The 21,788-nt window shown below is 42.6% G+C and overlaps 1 protein-coding gene across 1 annotated transcript in view; it reads right to left on the reverse strand.

Moving 5' to 3' along the window:
* The window catches only part of LOC306928649 (rab proteins geranylgeranyltransferase component A 1-like), a gene marked incomplete at its 3' end in the record, with an annotated part of 48,823 nt that extends 30,118 nt beyond the window's left edge, over positions 1-18,705 (reverse strand). Inside the window, exons 1-10 of the mRNA XM_079508919.1 lie at positions 18,584-18,705; positions 10,030-10,096; positions 9,645-9,720; positions 9,111-9,232; positions 8,238-8,344; positions 7,201-7,349; positions 6,895-7,041; positions 5,667-5,783; positions 4,363-4,483; positions 3,858-4,080 (exon numbers count right to left, since the gene is read on the reverse strand). Coding sequence (XP_079365045.1) covers positions 3,858-4,080; positions 4,363-4,483; positions 5,667-5,783; positions 6,895-7,041; positions 7,201-7,349; positions 8,238-8,344; positions 9,111-9,232; positions 9,645-9,720; positions 10,030-10,096; positions 18,584-18,635 — 1,181 coding nt within the window. The 5' untranslated portion in view covers positions 18,636-18,705. The remainder of the gene's footprint in view (positions 1-3,857; positions 4,081-4,362; positions 4,484-5,666; positions 5,784-6,894; positions 7,042-7,200; positions 7,350-8,237; positions 8,345-9,110; positions 9,233-9,644; positions 9,721-10,029; positions 10,097-18,583) is intronic.
* Positions 18,706-21,788: the final 3,083 nt, after the last annotated feature.

Below are 21,788 nucleotides of genomic sequence, written 5' to 3' on the forward strand. Positions count from 1 at the left end.
GGAATTGAAAGAAACGGATAGAATGGATTATTATGGCGACGACGATCTAAGATGGACGATCCAGTGCTGTGCTAACAACATAGCTAGCTAACCGGCTAACGTAAGTAGCATTATGGCTCGATCGATCGAAAGCACTGTAAAAATGCAATTGCCATTAATCAACGGCAATGCCGTTAAGTGTTAGTATCAAAATTAGGCTTCAATTGGCATTAATCAACTATAGGCGTTATAGGAGTTAAAAAGAAAATACTGGCAGAATCTGCTTTGTTCACATTTGATAAAGGGATATTTCACTTTCCCAAAAAATGTGTGTCGTTTTATAGTCTCCTCAGGCTTTTGGGAGCACCCCGGACAGTTTAATTTCTTTGGATACTCTTTGGATCACTAGGCAACACTTGCTTCTGTGGTGTGCACCCTCGCGGTTAGCATATTGGCGCTTCTAACGCTAGCGAAGGGAACCCATGGTGGCTCGAAAATGGCCGATTACTACTTCAGGTTCACAGGCCGTTTCACAGGGTCTTCTTCACAGCCTTTTTTGTGCATTCTGTTGGCACTGGCGTCACAGGGCCGGAGTCAATGGTTGCATGGAATCGGTTATTTATGTATTTAGGCCTACTGTAAGAAAAGCTAAAAGTTTGATACAGCCTGTGCACCACCATAGAGGTTGTGGCTTCGAATCCACCGTGGTGCATCGGGCTTTGTCGGGCGTCTATGCGAACACAATGTTTTTTGTGAGGGTACCTACCCTAGGGGACACGGGGAGAACATGCAAACTCGACAAAGAAAGGCCCTTTCGCCAACCCCATCTAGGGTATGGGTGGGCGCTGATGAGGCGGAGGAGAGAACACGCCCCCAGCAGTGCCCCCCCAGCGTCTCTGGCAGGAATCGAACCCGGGACATTCTAGCTGTGAGGTGACTACCAACTGCGCAACCGTGTCCCCGTTTAATCCTTTCAGGTGACCGTGACATCAATACAGCTCGGGTGAGGGAAGGCACCGGGACGCATAGGTCAGCTCAGGAACCTCCCGCTGCGAGTATGTAATGCAAACACAGATCAGCACGGACATCAGCTCAAGTGTGATATACTGTGCTCCTGGAAAATTGGCATTAGTTAAAACAGTAATCTCTGTGCGGGCTGTAATGCCATGCTACTTGGCTGTGAAAGCTAAAGCCTGTGTTGCAGCGAGTTGTGTTCGGCGCGCGACGCCTATACATGCAGCTTTAAGTGTAATTCTTAATCCTGCTACATGCGTGTATTGACGCGAGAAACTGTGCAAACTGGATGCTAAAACTAAAGCGGCTGGCCACTTTAATCAACCTCTTCAAAAGTCCAGTGTCTGGAAGTAAATTAATGAATATTATAATCAAAAAATCTAACACCTAATCTAAAAGTCTAATTCCTTGATCTTTTCACTTTTGAGGAGAGGAGACAAATTCTTGATGCAACAGATCCGTCTCAAGCCGAGAGCGGAGGTGAGTGGTGATACAAGAGGAAGAAAGGGAGGAATAGGAGGTCAACCGTATAGGAGAGAGTGAGGAACAGCGGTTGTGTATACGTTGAATAGGAGAGGAGGAGAGTTGGGGGATGGAGGATGGAGAGGAGAGCAGGAGTATGGCTGGGCAATTAACTGTAAATATATCAAAACCCATATTTAGAACCAACCTTATAGGCCTAGTTATAACTGAATAATTTATTTTATTTTTTATTTTTTATCCCACGATTTTGTAACCCATTTTTTCACCCAGTGTCAAATATCTAATGTAATCCTGGGCGCTACACTCCCTCAGCCAACCTGGGGAGAGCAATGGACTGACCTCATGCTTCCTTCAATGCATGAGCGTCCAAGCCGCTGCTTTTCACCTGACAGGGGGGGGGGGGGGGGGGGGGGGGGGGGGAGTACATGCAAACTCCACAAAGAAAGGCCCTTTCGCCAACCCCGCCTAGGGTATGGACACTGATGATGCGGAGGAGAGAACACGCCCCCAGTGTCCCCAGCGGGAATCAAACCCAGGACCTTCTAGCTGTGAGGCGACAATGCTACCGACTGCATTTCAGCCCGGACAGTTAAAGCTGAATAACAAGCATCTAATAGTTTGCAGTACAAATATTTCTGGGTCAAAAGAAGGGTATGGGTTGAGTAATTTTATATTATATGTATACATATATATGGGTTGTTTTTTTGTCTGGTTTTTTGATGACCTCCGGACGTCTGATTGTAGTTGTAGCCTGCTCACTTTTTAAATAAACGCTATCGAGGCGGAAAGTTTAAAATACTGGCGATATTGATTTGAAGTCATATCACCACCCAGCCTTAAGCAGGAGCAAAGTGGGGAGGAGGAGCAGGGGATGAGGAGGAGAGCAGGGGGAGGAACAAAGGTTGTTAATCATGGTTGTGTAGGAAATTGATGTCAGCATGGGAGAGATCATTCTTTTAAATGAACGATGGGATACACACCTGCTTCACCTCTCTATTCTCTCGCTCTACAGTACTCCCTCCCCCCTCCCTCCTCCTCCCGTCCCTCTCTCTGTCCTAACCGTGTCCCCCCTTCCCCTTCTAATCAAACTTTTAGTGTGCTACTACAGATATAGCGATGCAGATCGGTCCGGGGACAGTGTGTGCGTCTATCTATGTACAGTATGCTGTGTGTGTGTGTGTGTGTGTGTGTGTGTGTGTGTGTGTGTTGTGTTCCGAGTCAATGGTCACCTTTTAGCACTTTAGGTCTTGAGGGACAGGCTGTGAAATGCCTGTACTTAGTCACACACACACGCGCACGCACACACACACACATAGGACTACACACGCGCACGCAAGCTCCCGTGCACGGGGCAGATAATCTGCCAGACTGAGTTTCTTTGAAAGAGACATGAAATAGAAAAGATTAAAAGATCTTAAAAGCTTCAAATGGCGGCTATAAAAAACTGACAGATTGAGCAAGAGATAAACAGTGTGTCCTACATATAGACACGCTGATAGTCGACTGATTGATTGATTCAAGAGCCAGTCCAATGAAAATCACATTTTCCGAACGCGGTATCTGTCGTGGGCATCCCGGCCTGGAGCAGGGTTTGTATTGTATGTAACACTGGGCAATTAATATATTTAGAACCAACAATCAACTTATAACCATATCGGAGTCAGTCTGTCTGTTGTTAATCAGTCAATGGGTTTAGCGTAGAAAGATCAGCGTGGCTAACAAACTCTGGAATGAATCCAGAACGTGGAAGATGCTTTGATCCTGGCAGCATATTAAACATGAAGGCGCTTTGGTGACGGGGTCCTATGGTGGTTATTCCCCATTGTAAACTTAATGAACCACAGTGTCTGACACAAATAAAAAAAAAACGAATTCAAAAGAACAAGGAAAAACTATGCATTTTTGTATTGATTGGCAGGCGAGAGTTATTTTTGGAACATAGTTCTTATTTGACGCAATATTACAATTCAGAAAGGGGAAAAAACGTGACCCAGGTAGGACGCGCAAATTATGTCAGACTTCGGTACTCTTATGTTTTGGTTTTATTTTACCTGTGAATTTTAATTGACTGTTGTTTATCCCTTTTTCCCATTGTTTTTTATCTTGGTATTGCGAAGCTCCATCCCTAAGTTATGAGCAGTTTGAACTTTGAGCAGAAGTAATAAGTAGTTTCTACCAATTCCGGACTGGAGGAAGTGACATTAGACATTAAATCGTTTCTTGGGTGAATGAAAATGAGTGACCCAGTTGATCAAAGGTCAAAGACAGCACGCCTCTCGATTAGTTGATTAATCAGAAAAGTAATCGATGGAACAATCGCCAAGAAAATACTCAACAGCTGCAGCCCTAGTTAACATTATTACAATGGATTGATATCTCACCTACAGAAACACTGGGGGATTTCTCCCAGACCGTACAGTGGGAACAGGAAGGGTGTGTTTCCATAGCGACCCAGGCACCGCAGGAAGTGACGCGTGGACGCCAGGCCCTCCTCTGTGGGCGTGTCTTCCTTCACCATGGCGATGGAATGATGCAGGAAGTGCCGCAGGTTGTCCGTCAGCTTCTGGGTGTGGAGGAACTCGGAGAACGGACGCTCGGCGAACGCTGTTGAGCAAGGCATCAACGGTAAATGGTAACCAGTGCGTTTATGTAGCAGAGTGGTTCTCAATTTTTTACATGTCAAGGACATGACAAATGATCAAAATGATTCACTATTTCTATTTTCCAAACATTTTAAATATTTTTCTGAGATTTTCAAAAATAGCAGTGGTTAAAATGATTGTGGTGCAATTATCTAATTTAGCTGGGGACCCCCTGGAACCAATGACACGAAAATAAATATTAATATATAAGGCTGAGAACAAGAGGGGACAGTTCATGGAGTACCTTGGTATTCCTGTGGCTGGTCCTGGTAGTCCAGGCAGAAGGTCAGAAACTTCATCAGCATCCTCTTCTCTACCACACTCAGCTGCTTACTGGCAAACACATCAGCTCTGCTGCACGGAACCTAGACACGTGCGCGCGCCACACACACACACACACGTTCTATTGCATCGAAACTAGACATATGGACAGACAGACTGAGCATCTGAACATTGGGCTGGTAATAGCAGAGGCACCGCCAGACAGACAGACAGACAGACAGACAGACAAGACAGACAGACAGACAGACAGACAGACAGACAGACAGACAGACAGACAGACAGACAGACAGACAGACAGACAGACAGACAGACAGACAGACAGACAGACAGACAGACAGTATCAGCTGGTAGTTGAAGGGACGTGTGGATGGAGAGATGGAGGTGTGAATGTAGAGAGAGAGAGTAGAGGAGGCAGGGGGCTGAGGGAGAGGGGTCAGCCATCGGCCATCCATCTCTGTGAGTGTGTGTGTGTGTGTGTGTGTGTGTGTGTGTGTGTGTGTGTGTGTGTGTGTGTGTGTGTGTGTGTGTGTGTGTGTGTGTGTGTTGAACGAAGCCCTCTAGACACACAAACATGCAGGCAGATTTGTTAGATAGAAAGGCGCACACAGAGATTATACCAAATTCTGACCAAGGGATGAATATGTTACAGAAAGGTTCCATACCAATTAAGGGCTGTCCACGCCAAAAACTAAAACTATAAATACCGGTATGTCATTTAAAAAATCTTTCTAAAATAAGTGGAGTCCACACCACAACTATAACGATGACAGTAGTGAACGATATCGTAGGGATCACTTTCAGAGAAATTTGATGAACACCGACAGCCAATCATTTTTTTAAATACCACCAGTGAATCATATCCTTCAAGACAATCATATCGTTGATGTTGGCCTTTTGTTGGCCTCCCAATCCGATTCCGATCATTTGATTTTTCCCGAAAACTTATGCCATATCACGTTAGTACAATATCCAAAATCGCAGACATTATCCAGTCTAATATCAAGATAATATCTTGATATTAGACTGGATAATGTCTGCGATATATGGATATAATATTGATACTAGGGATGTCCCGATCAAATTTTTTTTCTCCCGAACTGATTCAGATCATTAGAAAATGATGTGATCGGCCTCGATCACGTAATCGGATCGGGACATACAAGGTTTTCGATAGCGACAATGTATTTCAAGACCCAAAGAATATCAAATTCAGTTTTCCAAACTTCCTCATTAGTAGAACCTTTGCGTGTCCCAGGGCGGTCCTACCTGTTCCACTCGGCCGTCCCGATAGGTCAGAATCCTGGTGAGGTTCTTGAACTCGGCATAGCGGCTGACGTTTGATTTGATGAGCAGGTCAACCAATGGGCCACGAGAATACATCAGCTGGCGGGAAAAAAGGACAGAAGGAAAAGCAGAGGTGAAAAACCATCATCTATGTCACTGGTCGGGTTTTTGTTTCCTACATTTTGTTAATTATAATTTCAAAACATTTTCAATAAACATTCCCAAAAAGCAAAAACAATCGTGAATTTAATGATTTTTTTCAGTAATTTCATGAAGAAATCTAACTATAAAAGTCTGTGCGTGTGTACGTACGTCTGTACGCCTGTAATCCATGTAACTCGAGAACCGTTCGCCCCACCGACTTCAAATTCCACACACGCATTCCACACCCCCACAGGCAGTGCAGTGCCCGGTGTCGCCCAAAAAGGCCTCTGACAGGGCTCTGGACAGGGTCCCTGCCCAGTGTCCATATATGGAGCTGGCCTGTTCTGACATCATTCTGACGTCTGTATAGACTCCATATTTGGGCATGCCTGACAAAAACTCCATATATGGGCATAAAAGGGACACAGACATAATATCTGGGTGGGGCATGCATTTTCAACGTGCATCATTCCAAGTAGGCCAGTCCCCAGCGGGAAACGCTCTAGTCAAAGAAAACAAATCTAAGAAATGTTTAAGAAGTAGTGAAAATAGCAGATCTACAGTGAACTTGTAGATCAGCTATTTTCACTGGTTTGTGTCCCGGGAAAACATCTAATTTGTCTTTTGGGTCCCGAGCTAAAACGTTTGGGAACCACTGATCTATGAGATTAACCTTACAGACTCGTCACACCCTTTAACCCATTTTGACCTGAGATCAGATTCTAAAAATGTCTTCTACATCCTGACAGTTTTCTGAAAAAGCTATGTTTCTATGTCACTCGTTCTTCGATTTTTAAAAAATTCACAACACAACACAACCTTTAGAATAGAATTGAATGGCCTGGGCCATGGCTCAGCGGTCCAGGCACCTTGGCTGGTAATCCAGTCTGGCAGTGTGCCGCGGGTTCGACTCCCGATCCCGACGGCCTTTACTGCATGTCTTCCCCCCATCTCTCTCCCCATTTCCTGTCAGCCTACTGTCTGTCCCTCCATAAAATATATAAAATAAAGGCGAAAGCCACAAAAAAAAAAAAAAAAGAAGAATAGAATAGAATAGAATAGAAACCTTTGACACGAGGTCGATATTGAATCGTCGTCCTTCTTTCAGCAGCTGAGCATAGGTGATCTTCTTCCTGACTGGCTCAGATTGGCTCTCAGAAGGAGAGGGGATGGACTGGCTGCCCTTAGGCCCCTCCTGCTCTGTCTCCACAACCTACAACGTCATTAGTCAGTGTTAAGTCTTAACATGATTCAAATATCCTGAATTTTCATCTAAAATGTTGTTGCATTTATTAATCCTTCTGAATTTACATCACTACCATAAATGAATGAATACATTGATCATTCAACTCATCCATCCAGTGTTTAATACCTGTTCTGGTGTTTCTGTGGTTAGTTTTTCGGGTGATTCTGATAGTTCTTGGGCGTTCCCAGTTGGTGCGTCTACGTCTGATAGTTCTTGGGCGTTACCAGTTGGTGCGTCTACGTCTGATAGTTCTTGGGCGTTCCCAGTTGGTGCGTCTACGTTACAGGAGATCAAAACAAAGAAGACTTTTAGAATTCTCATCAGAATGTCAGAAATCTCAGTTATTGGGGAGTTCTATGAAGGAAGATCCTGAGCTGAAGTCTTTGATATTTTTGAATTGTTTTGAGAGTGAAAGTGGTTAAGTGTGTCTGTGGGTTTTATAAATATTTAACCAATGAAAAAGTATTAAGCGTGTGTGACTAAATAATAACTACCCTAGGTCTATTGGAACACAGGCTCATTTCCCCACATCCTCAGAAAAGTAACAGTTTTGGACATACAAGGTTTCCACCCGACAGCGACAACAATACCCCTCAGATTATGTCTGGGATGCGACATTCGAAATCCTAGCCGGGTTGTGCTTACAACCACGCCCCGCTTCTGTGGCCAACGCGGAAGTGTCTCTCGCCTCTCAGCCTCTCGCCTACAACAACTGCGGACTAGACCTAAATATATTACTCTATGGACTAGACCTAAATATATTACTCTATGGACTAGACCTAAATATATTACTCTATGGACTAGACCTAAATATATTACTCTATGGACTAGACCTAAATATATTACTCTATGGACTAGACCTAAATATATTACTCTATGGACTAGACCTAAATATATTACTCTATGGACTAGACCGCGACAGAGGCCCGCCGTCTCAAGAGAACTTGAGCCACGTGAGACACCACAGAGTGAGCTAAAGCCAGCGAGTTGCCGTGTCGAAGTTCGCTTAGTCCGACTCGGGGCCAGAATAGGACAGAATAGTAAATCATGTTCTGGCGAGAGCGTTTGCCCCGACTGCCACTCAAAGTGGCTATACTGGCTAATCACAGTGCATCCTTGCACAACCTGGATAGGTTTTCGGAGCGTGCGTCTGGAATTCAAACCTGTGGTCTCTGTGGTGCAGCCACTTCCTCCTCCGGATTCTTCTTCTGTGGTGTTCGAAGCACCAGCCGTCTTAGTGGCTTCCTCCTCTTCTGCCTCCTCTTCCTGACTGAGGAGACAAGTAGGGACAATCAATCTAGGGAAAATTCTTTTTTTTGTACTGCAGCTTTTAGCCCAAGACTCCAAGACAAAATTAACGTCTCTTTGGGCTACAAATAAAAGTGAACGTTGAACGTGTTAGAAATTGAATAATGGGTCTATGCAGTATCTTGTAAGACATTCTGATATTACATGTTGGAAAGCACATAGTACATACTGTAATGTGGTAATTACAACTTTGCCAAAATGTCAGTGCTTGTCTTTGTTCCCCAGTTATGTTTTTGACTGTGGGGCAAACACATGATAAAACATATTGTAAACATGCATATTGTATGGTCTAAAATGTATCATTTGGATTCATAAAAGATGATCAGATAAATAATCTGATTAGTCAATTATGCAAATAATCACTAGCTGCAGCCCAAGACAGGAGTCAGCAGTGGTCATTACGAACAGGATGTTTTCATTTAAATGTATTAATCTAATATTGTACATAACTGTAACTCATACAAGACCCTAGGAGTGTTACGTGCTCACTGCTTGTTCTGTTCTGAAACCATTGGCAGTTCTCAGATTAGATTAAACAACAATCATTATTTCTACAAGTGTGTCATTCTCATGTGGGATTTGCACTGTTTTGATGATGCAGACGTGCGCTGCTAATAGTGACAGCTGGACTGCCTACCCTATCCAGTGTGTGTGTGTGTGTGTGTGTGTGTGTGTGTGTGTGTGTGTGTGTGTGTGTGTGTGTGTGTGTGTGTGTGTGTGTGTGTTACCTGGCGTAACAGAACACCTGGAGGTTACTAATGGCAGAGTCTGTAGATGACAGACATATGGTTTCCTCTCCCTCCTCTATTAAGCTGGACCAATCATGGGCCGTCTCCTCTATGTGACTCGCCTACCAGTGCACATGGTGCACACACCCACACCCACCACACACACACAACCACCACACACAACACCACCATGCGCACACACACACACACACACACACACACACACAACCACCATGCGCGCGCACACACACACACACACACACACACACACACACACACACACACACACACACACACACACACACACACACACACACACACACACACACACACACACACACACACACACACACACACACACACACACACACACACACACACACATTACCAAAAAGAAAATGTAGTAATGTAGTAAGAGAAGCATAAAATGCCTAACTTTAAGAGAGAGAGAAAATTGTGCCAACAATCTGCATGCTACTTATAAAGTTAGCATTTGATATGGATAAAACGAGGAGAGGAGAGGAGAGGACTCACATTGTTGTACTCTTGAATCCAGGTGAGGAGGCTGTTGAAAGTAAAGCTAGCCCAGTTCCCTGCATAGTAACTCCTCCTGCAACACCAAATACATCATTACATCAGTGTCACAATTATGTTGTGAGCTTGCACATCTTCTATTTTTGAATTTGAATGCTGACAAGTAACAGTTTTGGACGTACGATTAGCTACCAGTAGCTACTATTACTGAACATTAAGGTGATGTTATCAGGGTGCAAGAAAAAACTAACAAAATGGTGAATGTCCAAAATTGATACAAAATTACAAATTGCAAAGATTATTGCACTCCCTGAGGGTTTATAGCTGTCAAATATCAACTATATTGTATATAAAGTAAACCATCAATAACATTTTCATTTCTGACCTGTCGACATGGAGTACTCGCTGTCCAACTCTGGAACATGCTGCTGCCACGATGGACTCAGCTAGACCTGAAACACAGGTAAACAAAGCAAGTGTTCATTTCGTCGACTAAAACTATAAAAACTACATAAAAAAACGAATCTAGGATTATAAAACTAAGACTAAATATAGTTGATAATTTTGTCAACAAATGTTGTCAGTAAAACCAAAAGACAAGTCTTGTAATGTTTGGTTGCCACTCGAGCGTTGCGCTCTGAAAATAACAGATCTACAAGCTCACAAACAAGTGTAAAATCAGCCATTAGGACGCCATCAAGGCAATACATTTTTAGTAGAAAATAGTAGTAAATCAACTGTAGATTTAGTCGACTAAAACTAGACTACATCTAAAACATTTGAGATGACTAACATATGACTAAAGCTAAGTTACATTTTATTCAAAAGACTAGGACTAAATACATTTAATTTAATTTTAAATGCTGTCAAAATTAACACCAGTGATGTAAATAGGTTTTCAATAAACTAGAATAAAAACAGTACAGTAGTGCATCCCGTGGTTTTATTGCGTCACTTAACTATAAACTGCGTTTTGGGATGCAAAATGCACCCTATTTTAATCTCTGTAACACTGAAACAAAGACACACACACACACACACACACACACACACACACACACACACACACACACACACACACACACACACACACACACACACACACACACACACACACACACACACACACACACACACACACACACACACACACACACACACACACACACACACAGTTTTGACATTATTCACATTAGTCAATAGTCAGTTGATGTGTTCATCCACAAAATGAAACCTGAACCTGCTCTTAACTGACAGATGTCTGGGAGTGACAGCACTCCAATTTTGATTGATATCAGATGGATCTAGTCACGTGACCCAACCACCTGAAATCTGATATCATTGCAAGAGTGTGTTGCAACAAAGAGAAAGAATTGTAGCCTATAATTTATATAATTATTAGGTGATAATCACCGTGATATGGATATCATTAAATATGATATTCTTGTCAAAATAACTCAATATGAATATTGTGACCAAAACACTGTATTGTGTGATCATATTATTTTCCAAGAACTTTCAAAAATAGCTCAGAAATGCAAGCTCACGATGCCTTCCGCTTATAGATCAGCTATTTTGACTTTTTGAAATTTGTTTTATATAATTTTTAAGGGCTCAATTAAAATCAGGAAAAGATAACACTTGTGCCATATCACATTACGACATCCCAGGCGATATCCTTCTTGTCCCATATCACGGACGGTATTGATAAAATATCAAGAGTCTATTATAGTCAATAATGTAGTTTAGGGATGAACAATATCGGTGCAAGAATTGATCCTTGTGCCCTCCCTGTCCTGTAGAGCTGGACGGTATTGATAGGACATCAAATCAAATCATGGTTATTTATAACTTTTGACTCAATTGAAATTAATGAACGATTATAAAACAAAAAGTGAAAATAGTACATCTACAAGCTCACAGTCACAAGCTTATAGATCAGCTATTTACGCTATTTACGCAGGCCACCATTCTTCATCAGACTAATCGATTTAGTCGATTATACAAAAAAGCTATTAGATTTTATTTTTCAATTCGTTGATATAAGAAATAAAAAGAAAATAAAAAACCTGCTTCTCAATAATTTGATTAACCTACATGAGCAAGATTATGAATTTAGAATGACTAAATATCTATTATTTTTTATTTCGATATTGATTACTCAACTCAACTCAACTTTATATATATATAGCACATGTATCATGACCAGGTCAACCAAAGTGCTGTACAGGTTAAAAGAAAACAAAGAGCAAACAATGCAATTCAAAGATTAGTTAGTTGCCCTGTCCTATCCGTGAGGCGCACCACACGCGTATGCACAAAAACACATGAGAAACAACAATGACCACCTGATACCACCTGAAACACATCCCTGTGTGAGAGGAGAGGAGACGGGGGGGAGAGAGAGAGAGAGAATAAAGAGATATCTGGTGAGAAGCAGAGGGCAGAGAGACAAAGGACAGGAGAGGATGATTGAAAGGTGGGGAGAGAGAGAGAGAGAGAGAGAGAGAGAGAGAGAGAGAGAGAGAGAACAACTCCATTATGGCTGTGCTTTCTGTCCCATCCTGTCCTCCCTCCCTCCATCCATCCATCCTTCTTTCAGTGACCTCGCTCCCCAAGGTTCCATCACACACACACATACACACACACGCGCGTGTGCGCTTGAGACACGCGCACACACGGATCCGCGTACGCTCGCACACACGCACGCACACACACACACACACACACACAATTCCATCTTGCAAGAGTGCACATGCTCATCTAAATTACACATCATCTTTCTCTTACGCACGCACACATGCATGCGCATACACACACATCCTATCAGCTGAAGACAATGGAAAAGTGATTTATTTCTTGGAAAGCTGAGCTAGTGATATAAAGTATTTTGTGCGCGCGCGCACACACACGCTCACACGCACACACGCACACACACACCCGTATACAAAAAAAAATCTGTTATTTTTCTTCTCAAGAAGCACATGTGCTACTGCTAACTAAAACACAGACTGCAGGACCAGGAAACACATTTAGGTGGATCATATAATAGACTCAGAGTTTGTATTAATGTTGTGTAAACAGGTACAAACTATACCACAGGCATACTGAATAATACTGGGGCTCGTGGACAAAATCTAATATCACGATACCTCTGACCAAATACCTTGATATCAATATTGTGTGAGGAATCAGATAATATCGTATTTTGGCCATAATATCAATGATTTTTTTCTTTTTTAAAACATTTTCAAAAATAGCCAAAGTAGCAGTAGTAGTAGTAGCCAAAGTAGCACTACTAAAAGCTCACATCTGCGTGAGCTTGTAGAATTGGCTATTTTCAGTCACAATTTTTCGAGATATGTTTAAAATATTAAGTATGAAACAAGCCATACTAAGTGATTAAAAGACAAACAAACACATTACCATGACATTACGATGTCCAAAAACAGAGGATATCTCGTCTCATATCACAACGATATATTATGGATATGATATGATATAACGTTGATATAGTGCCCGCTGTGCAGCCCTAGTACAAACAGAAACGGCAGCAGTGTAAAGATGCTATAGAGACGTGTCACCGCCGTAGACAATGGATGTGTGCTGGACACACAGACTGTTGATGACCACGCAGAAGGAGACAGAGAGAGGGGGGGGGGGAGAACGACTCACCATGGATCCTATATGAACTCATAAATCTCTCTCTGCTTTGATAGAACATTCTGTCACACTTTGCCATCTCTCTCTCTCTCTCTCTCTGTCCGTCGCCTGTCTTTCTCTCTCTATTTGCTGCTGGATAGCACTCCCTATAAATAAAGTGTCTAATGTGACTTTTTCAAGATGGAGAAAGCGAGGGTGAGTGAAAGAGAGAGAGAATGAACACATACCGCACGCACGCACGCACTACATTGCCCTACAATCATCTCTCTCTCTCTCTCCCTCTCAGACCACACCTATTCAGTTTCTCCTTGTCCGTCTGTTGGCTGCCATCCAACGTTTACATAAACAATGACATGCCTCTACTGGTGAATCCATTTTAAATCGATACACATTCTTAGCATATTTTTCTACACTGAGAAAGCCATTACATTTACACACTAGTAAAGGGCATGCTGATATTACAGATTTTGTTTTGTCTTTTTTTGTCTTTAAAAAGGGTATGGTACAAAAGCCTTTGCTATGATATTTGTTATCCATGTTTTGACAATGATGGATTACGTCTATGGAAATGTACAAAGAATAAAATAAACCAGAATTCTTTAACACTTATCTCAGCAACATGCTAATGGTGTCCAAATGTCTGAAAACATTCCAAAGTGAATTCAAGTTTTTAAATTTTACATTTAATTAAAACTTGTGATCTTAAAAAAAACAGTTGCACCTGAGACCTCATGCCAAGTGTCAGATGTGTGTATGCGTGTGCATGCGTGTGTGTGTCTGACTGAGTGCTTGCGTGTGTGTGTGTTCATGCAAGTGTGCACGCGCCACGTGCGTGTGTGTGTGTGTGTGTGTGTGTGTGTGTGTGTGTGTGTGTGTGTGTGTGTGTGTGTGTGTGTGTGTGTATGCAAGTGTGCATGCGTGTGTGTCAGTGTGTGTCAGTGTGTGTGTGTGTCTGTGTGTGTGTGCGCATGTGTGTGCGCATGTGCGTGTGTGTGTCTGTGTGTGTGACAGGGTGCATCCAACAAGAACCAACATGGTTCCTTGGGCAGATGGTCTGCGTATGTGTGTGTAATTTTGTGTCATTCTTCGAAAAGTGCTTGAAGGTATAACACCTGACCCTGACTGACACACACACACACACACACACACACACACACGTTTGTATTTCTATACTTGTGGGGACAATGGGACATTAACTGCCAATGAAAGTGCCAATGAATGACAAGATCTTTTTCGGCTCTAGGCTCACGGTTAAAATGCCCCAAAATAGTTAAAAATGGCATTCATAAAATTGCCATCCTGAAATGTTAATGATAAAATAACAAAACATTTTCTTGAGAGGTAAGCCTGTCACAATTATTACATAATCATAATCGTCAAAATCGTTTCTATGTTGAAAAATGTTGAAGAGAAATTAGAGAATTGTGTCATGTCTTAAACATCATAAAAAAACGGCGAATTAAACATATAAAACATAAGTCGGGTTTAGTGTGTTCCGTAGGGAAAGTGTAATGTGTAATCGTGACAGCCCTATTGAGAGGACCAGGAAAATGGTCCTCACAACGTCTACTTCTAAATTTCTACTATACTGTGAAGACATTTGATCCTCCTGTGTGTGTGTATAGGAATACACACACACACCTGACTGGCTGCTGACACTCACACAGCCCTAAAGTCTCCGCAAGGTAAGTGTGTGCACGTGGTCAGTTGGTCACACACATCAAGATATCTCCCATTGGCTGTGTCACCTGCAATCTGGACGGGCCAGCTGGTCTAGTCACACACACACACACACACACACACACACACACACACACACACACACACACACACACACACACACACACACACACACACACACACACACACACACACACACACACACACACACACACACACACACACACACACACACACACACACACACACACACACAAATATTGTAATTTATGCAGGTCCAAACGCCTGGTTGATATGAAATTACTGCACAGAAACATTCTGTAAGCATGTTTCTTAAATGGTAGGTCATGACCAAAAACTGAAGGAGGCAGTTGTACCTGCCGAAACGTTGGTTTCATCCTCCTGCACAGTGCATGACCAAAAACTGGTCACAAGATCAATGCATGTATCAAATGATGTTCTATTGAGCGTGAGCCCGGGTTCCAGAGTGGAGGAGTATATTTTAGGCCCCACATGACAAGAGCAGCACTGATGAGGGATATCATATGAACTTGTGATCCAATCCATAACATGCGAGTGCTGGGCAATATATCAATATTATATCAATATCATGATGCCATGAGACTCAGACTAGATAGTGTCCTGGAATTTGCAGATTGTAATATTGTGTGTTATGGCGAACGTGTCTTTGCCTGACTTTAATCACTAAAGCCTTATTTTAAAACTGTCCAAAACATAGTACAAACAGCTGCTCTACAAGCTCACAGTCACAATGCGATGTGTTGTCAACTTGTAGATCTATTGCTATTTAGGCTACTTTTAAAAATAAATTTGACTTCACCACAATATTACATCCATAATATTGTTATATTATATTTTGTCTATATTCAATTCAACACATCTCTCGGTATGTCAAGTTTTCTCTAAACTTCATATTGACTTAACTTCCAGTAAGAGATTTTTGTTTTCAAAATTGTAATATACATAACACATTTTCACATAATGTATTATACATTATATACATTGCCTAGTGATTACTGCCTATACTGGCAGTGTACACAAGACACTTGATGGGTCATTCTTTCTTGATTGATTGATTATGTTATTTCACAGTATGCAGAATGGGTACATTGTAAACAAAAGTATGGGTCAATACACAAAAACTGCAACTTGAGGATGGAACCAGAAAGGACACAAACACTTGGTTACATAAGGGTCCTCCATTTTCAATGCTCATCGGTCCAGAGGGTGGTTTTACCAGATTAGCCCCAGACACACATCTACGGCTATGCACACGCACAGCCACACAGACACTACTACAGACCCTCTTCTATCACCGGTACACAACGTGGTGAAAGTAGACCGCTTCTAGACAGCTGCTGCCCATTTAATGAACAAATGACAAATTGACGAACAAAATAACGAACAAATGAGCAATACCCCCAGAATCTCCTGAGAGGAGGGGAGGAAGAGACTCGATAGGACAGATTCAACGACAACAACAATGACAAAGACTCAGAGAAGGCTTCCTTGTCTCAAATACACCAGAGTAAGGCCAAGTGTGGACAAGGACGGACACATGCACACCGCACAGATGCACAGTCTGGTGAGACATAGGAGGACCCTAGACGGGAGGCAAACCATAGTTCTAGAGACCTCTCAGTGCCTGCAGTCCCCCAAGAACACACAAGGCAGAGAGAGCCTCCTGTTGGTTCTGTCATGAAAGAAAGGACAGTGGCGAGGCGGTCACTGGGGTGTGGTCAGCACTGCTTTGCTGCACCTGGCCGGCAGGATGCGGACATCCCTGTTGGCCAGGTGTGGCAAATGCTATACTTGGTGCTGGTTGCGCCTCGGTGATGGCTGCGCCCGGGGCGCCCCTCCGCGGATTTGTCTATAGCTGGAAGCCTGGAGGAGAGGGGCAGTGACTTGGCCAATCACTGCTGACCCGCCAACTGGAGAGTGTAGTGCAGGTTGAGGGTTGAAACACCCTAAGAAGGTTGGAGACCACCTGATGACCTCTCTTCCAGGCCTCATCCATTAGAAATTGATTATAATCGCATCTTTGATGTATTTACAAACTTTGTTCAGTAGCAACTTAGCAAGGGTCTCCCTGTCTCTCCAGCTAAAAAACAGAAAATGTGATTTCAGATCAGGATACCAATTTCCTCCAATGAGGAGAGACAGGTAATACAGGATAAATGAGTCAAATTGGAAGTGATATACAGTATATCCTGAGAGTATGCACAGTAGAGATACTGTATATATACTGGTGCATGTGTGAGCCTGTTCACCCCAACGAGGTGAACAGGCTGAAAACAGGATATGCAGGTGTAATAAGAAAGTCACATGATTTCACACAACAAAACATTGCATAAATCCTTTTCACGTGGTGTAGCCTCCCTCCCTCCCCACATACACAGCAATGATCAAGCATTATTGCTGAGGGCCTGAAAAAAAGTACACGCAGTAAAATCCTCTGAGTAAATTAATGTATCAAGTGTACAAACTAAGAGACTACAAACAAAGAGAGCGTACTAATGGAACCAAAATGATCCATTTGGTTCCATTTGTAGTACACTAAATTAACAGCTGATATGCTAATGACAGCAGTATGCCAGACTAGAAGAATAATTCGGCAGTCCTATACAGTACTATACACCCTTCCAGCCGCCACCCTACCCAAACACTGCAAGAGCACACACACACACACACACACACACACACACACACACACAGTGCTTCAGACCATAGCAATAGTCAATTTTGTCTGAGGTGTTTAAAACATATTCCACTGATACTCTAGGCCTGATAGTCACTCACTACTACAACACTCACTTCTATACGGTATGTGACAATCAAGCACCAAAGATCATTATTCCATAGTGACAGCCACAAAACAGCACTCCAGTACAACCATAACCCTAGATATGAATCCAGTCCTGTTATTTTCTCTTCCCTACACATACAGCACCATTAAATCTTCTCACAGAAATGTGTCCCTCAATATAGTCTACCCTCAATACAACAGTAGGCCTACTGTACAGAACGTTATGCCATATAGACAGTACATCGTTTTATGTGGATGTAAAACATCAGTCAGTAAGTTACTGTCAGTAGCCTAATGTGTGTGTACTAGTGAATGATGCAGAGGTATTACAATAAAGTATATTTCACAGTTGCTATAAACAATTTAAAAAGATTGTTACAAAGGTATGATTTAAGGAAACAAAAGTGTTTTTATGTTTCTTTTCTAGCCCTGAAACATGACTGTCATAAGTACTCGAGCGTCATGTGAACCATGCATGGCTAGCCCAGATACATGACTGTCATAAGGACGAGCGTCATCATCATGTGAACCATGGCTAGTTGAATTCATATTTCTCTTGTACTGCTGCATTATGTGTCGTTTCGTTACAAATGCATACACCAACAGCAATTCTACATTAGCCACAAGCTAACGACAAGCTATACTGTTTAGCGTTTACAATGCAGTTATTACTTTTTACATAACGCAATTTAAGACACAGACAGGCTCGAGCTCCATCACTTGACATTCCACGTGAAGTCACTGTGTAATGTGATTGCTGTGTGTTTACCTGTGCCCAATATGACAACGTCAAATTCAGATGGGAGATTCTCTGCAGCCATGTTGTTGTCGCTGTGCTGAAGTCATGTGACACACTGATGCTGCTGCTGCGCTGCGATGGCTGCGTTTCAGTTTATCAGACAACATAAGCTGCGAGGAGGAGGCTGCGCTGCAGCTGATCATAATGTTGGGTGCGTTTGTAGTTCCATCGCATGGTTTTGTGTGGTTGACAAATCTATATTATTTTCCCCAATATTTGTATTTGGACCACCCCCCTTCCCCCTTTGCCGCAGACCCCATTTGGAGAAAGAAAAAAATCCCATACAATATTTGTGTTTTTAAAATGTTTCAAGAGTATTACAGATATTACAACAAAAAAAAGGAAAATGTTTTTATTTTTTTAATATTAATATGTTTTATGTGTGAGAGAGGAGAGAGCGAGAGAGAGAGAGGCTCACAACACATGCCGGCCCTACCTGGGCCCTCATCAAACCCTGTACACTCAAGACACTGCCCCCACTGCCACCCTTAGATCTGGAGCTGACCTGTTCTGACATTCCATATGTTGATCTGACCACATCAAACCCTGTACACTCAAGACACGCTCTATGGCCTGTGTGTGTGTGTGTGTGTGTGTGTGTGTGTGTGTGTGTGTGTGTGTGTGTGTGTGTGTGTGTGTGTGTGTGCGCGCGCGCGCGCACGCACGCACGCACGCACGCACACACGCACGCACGCACGCACGCACGCAGTGCCAGTATGACTGCTATCTTGCGACTGATGGCCTTGCCGTGGAAAGCATAGATAGACCATATTAGTCCCCATGTGATATCTTTATGTAAATGTGTGTCGTCTGCATAATTATAACATATACTTTGTTGTTTTCCATAATCTGAGCCAGTGGGATCATGTAAATGGTGAACATGCAGCAGAAGAGGCCCCAGAATGGAGCCTTGGGGAATTCTGCATGTCATTTTACCCGCTCAGATGTGTAATTAGTACCTAGACACAAAGTAGGCTCTGTCCTTTAAGTAGTATTCAAATCAATTTAGTAACTAATTTAGTCGTTTTAGGATAGGCTATGTTGTGGTCAAATTTTAAATGCAGATGCAGATGAGATGCAGACAGTAGGCCTATAGTTCTTAAACAGGAGGAGTCTCTGTACTGTGGTCAAAATCCAGACTGGAAGACATCAGAACAGTGGTTTAGTGCCAAGACATTTTTCAGGTTAACTTAACTGATAGTTTAGTTGAAAATGGGAGGTTTTATAATTGTTAATTAGTGATGTTTCTATATGTATTCTTTTTTAAGAGTGGCTTTATGATGACTGTGGTTTTCAGGGCCTGTGGAAATTTAGCCTACCTGAGCGAAGAGACATGTTGTCAATTTGTAGAAGATCTGAGGCCGTGCAATTTGAAACATTTTTGACAAAAGCTGTTGGCAGAACACCAAGGAAAACAGGAGGAGCATTTCAGATGTTGTATAATGTCCTCCAAGGTTGATCGGCTGAAATTGTGTCATATGGCATTTCAATTCATGTTAAGTGGACACCACATATCCTGCAAATATGGAGGTGCTGCTGTAGAAAAAATAAACTATATTTTTTTATTAATTTTTTTATTTTTATTTTTTACAAAAATACACTACACGTACTCATTATTATTTATGACAGAGTTTATTTAGTCTGACTAAGTAGGGCCTATACAGGAATCCTACAGCAGCATACTCAAGGTTCTTTTGTTGGTAGTGGGGACACAGCGTCCATTTTGGCATCCAAACTGCACTACAAACCTTTGAGTTAGTTTTGTCACCATCTTGGCCCAGTTGGCCCTCTGTCAGGCTGCCAAGGCAGCCATCTTGTTTTATGGGTCTTTTTGGCAGTGCCAATTCCTCCAGGTGTTTTAATATGACTAGTGTGCACGCGTGCGTGCGCGGGCACACACACACCTACACACACACACACACACACACACACACACACACACACACACACACACACAGGGAGGGAGGGAGTGTGATCTAGCCAAAACACTGATAGGTTCTGTTTCATCTTTCCTCTCTCTTCTAAAATCTCTCTGCTTTCTTCAACTTGAAACGACCAGATGGTTGCAAGACTTCAACCTCCTCTCCTGTCCTCTCTTCTGTTGTCTTCTCCCTCGCACTCCATTTCACTGGAGAGCTTCCCTCTCATCTCTCTATTCGTCACACAGGGGTCAGCGTTCAAGCCTACCATTCGAACCCCTCGAGGAGACGGCCCTGCATGCGCTTTTATTTCCTCCAAAAAAACAAATCCAGAAGAGAAATGAAAGGAGATGGGACAGAACCTCAGCTGCGATAGAAGGTCTCTTTTGGGTTTGTAGTTGCTGGGATTTCTTTCATTTTTCTTTCGTTCTTTTTATTTTTGTTTAAATATTGTTTTTTTATTCATCCTGTGCCATTCCCGGCAAACAGCAGACGCTTTTAGAAGGGTCGGTTTTGTTTCCCTCAGCTCGCCCCCATTCATAGCCCCCCCCCCCCCCCTACCCTCCCCTCCCCTCCCATTCCCACCCACCACCCCCTTCCCCTTGGCTCGCTTACAAACATATTTAACTGCCGGTTAAATACAGGAACCATTTTGTTTTTTAGAAGGGAAAACGGACTAAGAGAAAAATGAGCGCAATCAAAGAGAGGAAGTCTTTATCTTTCAGCTTTACCCCTCGAAAAGCTGCCCCCCCCCCCCCCCCCCCCCTGCACCATTACTACCACTCCACACACACACACGCACACACACGCATGCACGCACGACGCACTCACGCACGCATGCATGCATCTTGTTCTCTGTGTTCCCTATTTTATTTTCTTGGCATGTCATCAAATGTGTGGAAGCAATGTTCAAAAGTGTGATCAATTTCAGATTACATACTGAGAATGTAATCACCAGTGATGTCCACCAGAATACTCAGTGATTATGTTTTCCTTATTTTACTTCTCGCTTCAGATTCACACGTTTATTCACATATTAAACTGAAGTAAATGTGCTCAAGTTGGAATATTGCAACTTTGCTTCATTTGCCTCAGCCACCCGGTGCAAATTTGCATGTATTTGCGTATTTACATTAGACTTGGCTATAGCTTTGGTGCACACACTGTCACCATTAGAGGCCAACTTCAGTGGTATTACATAGGATAATCCTATAATCATAATTTATGAGAAATGGGTTAGTGTAAACCACATTTTT

Source organism: Electrona antarctica (assembly GCF_951216825.1).
Source record: "Electrona antarctica genome assembly, chromosome: 8".
Lineage (NCBI taxonomy): Eukaryota > Metazoa > Chordata > Actinopteri > Myctophiformes > Myctophidae > Electrona > Electrona antarctica.